Source organism: Myotis davidii, unplaced genomic scaffold (genome assembly GCF_000327345.1).
Source record: "Myotis davidii unplaced genomic scaffold, ASM32734v1 scaffold169, whole genome shotgun sequence".
Lineage (NCBI taxonomy): Eukaryota > Metazoa > Chordata > Mammalia > Chiroptera > Vespertilionidae > Myotis > Myotis davidii.
In genome coordinates, this window is record NW_006383005.1 from 1276038 (window position 1) to 1282111 (window position 6074).

At 38.7% G+C, this 6074-nt stretch overlaps 1 protein-coding gene across 1 annotated transcript in view; it reads left to right on the forward strand.

Moving 5' to 3' along the window:
* PGM2L1 (phosphoglucomutase 2-like 1) overlaps positions 1-6074 on the forward strand; it is a 36945-nt gene that overhangs the window by 17756 nt on the left and 13115 nt on the right. The window contains exons 4-6 of the mRNA XM_015557475.1: positions 2916-3057; positions 4970-5025; positions 5838-5865. Of these exons, the coding sequence (XP_015412961.1) occupies positions 2916-3057; positions 4970-5025; positions 5838-5865 (226 nt within the window). The remainder of the gene's footprint in view (positions 1-2915; positions 3058-4969; positions 5026-5837; positions 5866-6074) is intronic.

Genomic DNA, 6074 nt, shown 5'->3' on the forward strand with positions numbered 1-6074 from the left:
AACACTATGAAGAAATTCAAAGGGAAGATTAAAAATTACAGGCAATCCTTGCTTTGCATGGTGGCACAGGACTGTAAAACCATAGAAATCGAGCTAAATCATTAATGGGGAAAATTGTTCTGTAAACTTTAATTTTTTTTTTGTCAAAACATAAAAACACTCTTAACCCTTACTTTAAAATTTTTTGTCAAAACATTTAAACATTTGTAAACCTTACTATTGGGTCCCTTTGTACACCATAAGCGTCTGTAGACGCAAGCGGCGGACCTTCCGCACACGCCACACGCGTCTATAGCTGCAAACCTCCACGTGGAAAAGGCATTTGGTATGCTCTTCTACTACTATTGGTACAAAACAGCGAAAAGAAACCAAATACATCTGTAAACAATGTCATGTTCCAGTATATTCAAAATATTGTGGCATGTGGGGATGGTTTCCATTTTGGACGCGTGGCAGTTAACTGATTTAAAAACGTATAGGGAAAATAAAAAATAGTAAACCTGTTCTTTATTTAGTACACTGTAATTTAAAATATTGAGGACTAAAGAGTTTTATTCCTTTGTAAAATAACTTATTAAGAGTATGACCAATGCTTGCTTCTTGTCATATCCCTTAACAATTTGATGAGCATCTTTTCTATGCCTTAGTGAATTGTCACACTCCTAAGTTTGGATCAGCTTCCCACATTTTATCCTTGGTACTTTCAATATTATGAACTCTCTCTGAGAATTCCTTTTTTTGTTTTTTGTTTTTTGCCAGTATCACTTCCTCTGGGACATCGTCATCCTTTTCATCACTACTACAGCTCTCACTTCAATCCATACGTTCGCCTTCACTAGGCTCTTCTGGTTGCAGATCTAGAGTCTTTTGAATGACAGCAGTGTTATCAACATTCCCAGTTATTTTTTCCTATAATTCTATTGCCCTTCAATTCAAATTTCTTTCCACCATTATCACTTTTGTGTTTTTGCTGCATTTTCATCTTTGTTGGCTAGTTCCTTCTTTCAGTTATCCATTTTTGCAAGCTATAGTTAATATAGCATAGTCACTGAAATTTAAACATGTTGTTAGGAGACTAGGATTATTTAACTAAAGCATGGTGTCAGACATTTGTGTATATTGGAACTGTGCAAAGCAAGGACTGCCTGTATTTAAAACTGAGCAACAATAAGTAGCAAAAATTATGGGCTATAACTAAAGCCCTGCTTAAAGGCAAATTTATAGTCTGTGAATAAATTAGGAAAAAAATATTTAAAATGATGGGCTAAGCTATTGAACTTAGTATGTTAGAATGAAAACAGAATAAGTCCAAATAAAGTAAAAGGAAGGGAATAATAAAGCTATAAGGAAAATCAAATAGGAAACAAAGAAAAGAGTACCAACAAAAGAGTAAATTGGCTCTCTGAAGAAACTAATAAGAAAATAATAAATACAGTAGAGATTAAGAAAAGCACAATATTCTGAATAACATAATGCAAGTAAATGTAAAAGCTTAGATGAATTTCCCAATTTCCTATAGTAATTGATACATCAAAACTGGTAAAAAATAGAAAACCTGGCCCTAGCCAGTTTTACTCAGTGGTGAGAGCATTGGCTCACGGACTGAAGGGTCTCGAGTTTCTACTCTAGTCAAAAGCACATACCTCAATTGCAGGCTCCATCCCTGGCCCTGCTCAAGGCACCCTATGAGAGGCAACCAATCAATGTGTCTCTCTCTCTGTGTCTCTCCCCATCCCTTCCACTCTTCTAAAAATCAATAGAAAAATATCCTCAGGTGAGGATTAACAAATAAATAAATAAAAAGAAATAGAAAATCTTAATAAGTGTCTAACCACTAAAGAAATTAAACTGATATATTTTTTAAATCTTTTCAAATTAAATATGCCAACTCCAGGTGACTTTATAGGCAAGTTTTACCAAATGTTTGAGGAAGAGATAATATCTCTATAAATGGTAACTAGTGATTTACTGGAAAAATACTGAGTGGCTCAAAGAAATGAAGGAGTTATTAAATAATTAGTTCTAATGATTTACAGAAACCAGGAAGGATCCAGAAATTTGGAACATTTTTATAGGATTCTGCCACTGGGTTGCCAGTCCCAACTCTATCAATCCCTGTGTGGCCTTCCTCTCTTACTGAAGGTAGATTTGCTCAGCTGGTGGGGAAGGTATTTTTAGCAGTCCCAGAGTCACAGCCTTTATCAACATAACCTTGAGTTAAAAGGCAGTCCTCCTGGTGTACCTTCAGCAGAGAGGCTGGCGTTATGAACCAGTTTCTGAGTTAAACCAAGGGATAAGTTACTCTGGTCAGTACTGGACCACATGTCCATCCCTCCATGGCCAGGAGGAGAGAAGTTGGATGTAATGGTAGAGGAGTAGAGGGAACATCCTACAAAGAAAAAGCGAAACTGAACCTCTAGGAATTAACTTTGACAACAAAGATGGTGAGTTGACCTTTATATGATATAGAGGCCACAGAGTATATATACAGATTTTCAATTTTTTTTTCAGATTTTCAAATTGGAAGGCAAGAGACCTATATTCTACCCTTGAATCTCCTCCCTCCCTTATGATTGTATAATGTTGGATAAACCTCAGTGTAAAATTTTTTGGATTAGGTGATTTCTAAATTTACTTCCAGCTCTAACATTTTATGATTATATTCATCACTCATATCTCCAGAGTCTAGTGGAGTGTCTGGCATATAGTAGATGCTCATTAAATGTTTGTTAAATGAACAAAGTAATAAAAAACATAGGACTAAGTTAAATGAGACTAGCGGGGAAAAGCCATTCAGCCTAGCAGGTGGTTACTGTTGACCTTTTAGAGATGGGCCCCACCCAATGAACCAGAGCTGATGGTTGAGGTTGTAGGCTATTTATATCTTGATGTCTTTTCCTGTTATTTAGTCAAAGGTATTCTAATGTCACATGTATGAGTAGCCAGGAAATTATGCTGTTGCTGTTTTTTCAGCCATATGCAGTCCAGAAGCTCAAAGCAGTTGCAGGTGTGATGATTACAGCATCTCACAACCGCAAAGAAGATAACGGATACAAGGTTTGAATGACAGCAGTGTTATCACTGCTCCTATTCTTTGCTTATTTACATGTTCCTTTCTTATTTAAATAATAAGATGAGTTTATTTCCTACACTGGGGAGCAGAACTAGACATTGGGGACAGGGAGATAATAACATTGAGGCCAACCTTCAAAGAATGTGTATTTCTAATGGCCCTTATTACTTCTCAACATGTTCTTTTATAACAAAAAGTTTCTTCATTGGTCTCATTACTTCTCCTACTGCCCTCAACCTCCCCGTTCTGTTCCAAATCCATCCTGTCTTTCATTTCAGAAATATAATCATATTGTATCTAAATGAATTGGAGTTTGCAGGAAGAGAGCCAGAGTAATAGTACTTGGACATCACTGTCCTCTCCCTCTAACCTACCAGGGCTCCCCATTGGCCACAGGATCCACTTGATGTGTCAGAAAGCCTCTGTGACAGAAAGCAGGGTGGAGAAGGGTGAAGAGTGGCCCTGGAGGGACACACAGAAAACACACAGCACAATATTGAGCCAGTGTCTGGGGCTCCTGGGTGATGAGTCCATGATCTTATATTTGCTTTTCTTCTTGTATGGAAGGTCTTCAGGCACACTGGGGAAAATAAAATTTAATAGTAATACTAACCAGCTAAGTGGGTAGTACTACCCACAAGTCACAGAAGCAAGATTAATTCCCTTTTGGATATATTAAGTTTGAGGTATTTGGTCAGCCAGGTAGCAATGTCCTACATACAGTTAGACATAAAGGTCTGTTGATCAGGGGAGAAATCTGGACTGAAGTTATGGATTTGGGGGTCACCATACGTATTGGAGTATGTAAGTGTATTTGGAAGTTCTTTACTTCAAATGTTCAGCTACATGTTGTCTCTGGGATGAGCAGCCCAGAGATAACATATGGTAGAAAAGCAGGTCCAGAGGGGATCTGTACAGAATATAAACTTTAAGGAAAGGGAGGAGGAAGAACTGCTGGAGATAGAAGAAGGGCCAGAAAATGTTGGTGTCACAAAAACAAAAGAGGTGAGAGAGTTGCAAGGAGGGAAAGAAAGGTCAACTGTCAAGAGAGCTAATAACCCAGATCTCCTCTGAGTATCAGACTCCTATTTCCAGCTGCCTACTTGATATCCACTGGGATGCCTAGTAGACATCTCAAAATTACCATAGTGTCTCCAGAACAGAGCTCTTGATTCCCCTGCAACCTGCCATATACACACCTAAATGTGTTCCTCTCAGTCTTCCCATCTCTGTAAATTGATGATACCACTCCTTCACTCCTAACATTTAATCCACTAACAGGTTCTGCACATTCTACATCTACAATATATGTTGAATATGTTTACTTCTGTCCATATCTTCTACCTCCCCCATTCCAAAGCATTGTTGTCTTCTGTCTGAACTACAGCATCCAAGCTGGTCTCTTCCCTTCTTCCATTGTTCTCCCCTGCAGTCCATTCTCTACCAAGTGGCCCGATGACCTGTTTATTAAATATAAACAGGTCATGTTACTTTCTTCCTTAAAATTTTCATTGGGCCTTAACTGGTTTGGCTCAGTGGATAGAGCATCGGCCTGCGGACTCAAGGGTCCCTGGTTCGATTCCAGTCAAGGGCATGTACCTTGGTTGCGGGCACATCCCCAGTGCCGGAGTGTGCAGGAGGCAGCTGATCGATGTTTGTCTCTCATCGATGTTTCTAACTCTCTGTCCCTCTCCCTTCCTCTCTGTAAAAAAATCAATAAGATATATTAAAAAAAATTTTTTTTTCAGTGGCTTCTCATTCTTTGAATAAAATCCAAACTCCTTACCTTGGGGCTTACAGGACTCTGTCTCTGCCTACCTCTTCAACCTCGTTTCATTCATTCCTCTCCTGTGCTCACTACATTCCAGTCACACTATCTTGTCTCTGTTCCTCCAGTTCCTCCTGCGCTTCTCCGCTGAGTATACCCAGCCCTTCTGCGCTTCCGAGGCTTTGTAACTGTTTTTTCCTCTGCTTGGATTGCTCTTCTCCAAATCTTGCAGACTGGCTTGTTTTCATCCTTCAGCTTCCTGCCCAGATGTTTCTTCCTTGACGACCTTCCAGGGTCACCTTATCTCAAGTAGCTTCCCTCAGTGACCTGATCTATCTTGTTTATTTCCTTCATAGAACTTACCACTATCTCTCATTATCTGCTTTCTTTTCCTTTCCTTTTCTTTTTTTAAATTGATTTCAGAGAAAAAGTGAGAGGGAGAGAGAGAGAGCAACATCAACAATGAGAGAGAATCATTGATCGGCTGCCTCCCACCCCTACCCCCACCCCCCTTGGGGACTGAGCCCACCACCTGGGCATGTGCCCTTGACCAGAATCAAACCCGGGACCCTTCAGTCCTCAGGCCGACACTTTATCCACTGAGCAAAACCAGCCAGGGCCCTGCTTTCTTTATAATGAATTATATGTTTGTTTGTTGACATGTTTGTTTGACACCCACCCACCCCCCATTCCCAATATAATAAGCTCATGCATGGGTGGAGGTATTTAGTCTGTTTTGATATTCATTGTTGTTGAACATATTTGTCACATAGTAAACCTTCAAAGATTTCTTTTTCTTAAAATATAAGTACAAGGTAAAAAATACAAAAGTTAAACAGCCTAAAAAGTTACATAATAAATATTATCACTCCTAAACCTTTCCCCCAGTACCCCTTTCAGAAGCAAATACTGTTTCCAATTTTAGTTGCCTTCCAGAGATAGTCTATGCATGTGTAATCATATATGTACTTGTTATTCTCTTGTTTTTTTTCACAGTACAAAGCAGTATGAAACAGTCTTAGAGGTAATTCTCTGCATTGAGTCATTGATGATAGATGATAGATAGATAGATAGATAGATAGATAGATAGATAGATAGATAGATCTGCCTCATTGATCTTTAAAAACCTATATAGATGAATCCTAATTTATTTGACTGGTCCTCTGTTGATGAATGTTTCATTTGTTTCTGATCTACTTATAAACAGTGCTACAGTGAATGTTCTTCTACATA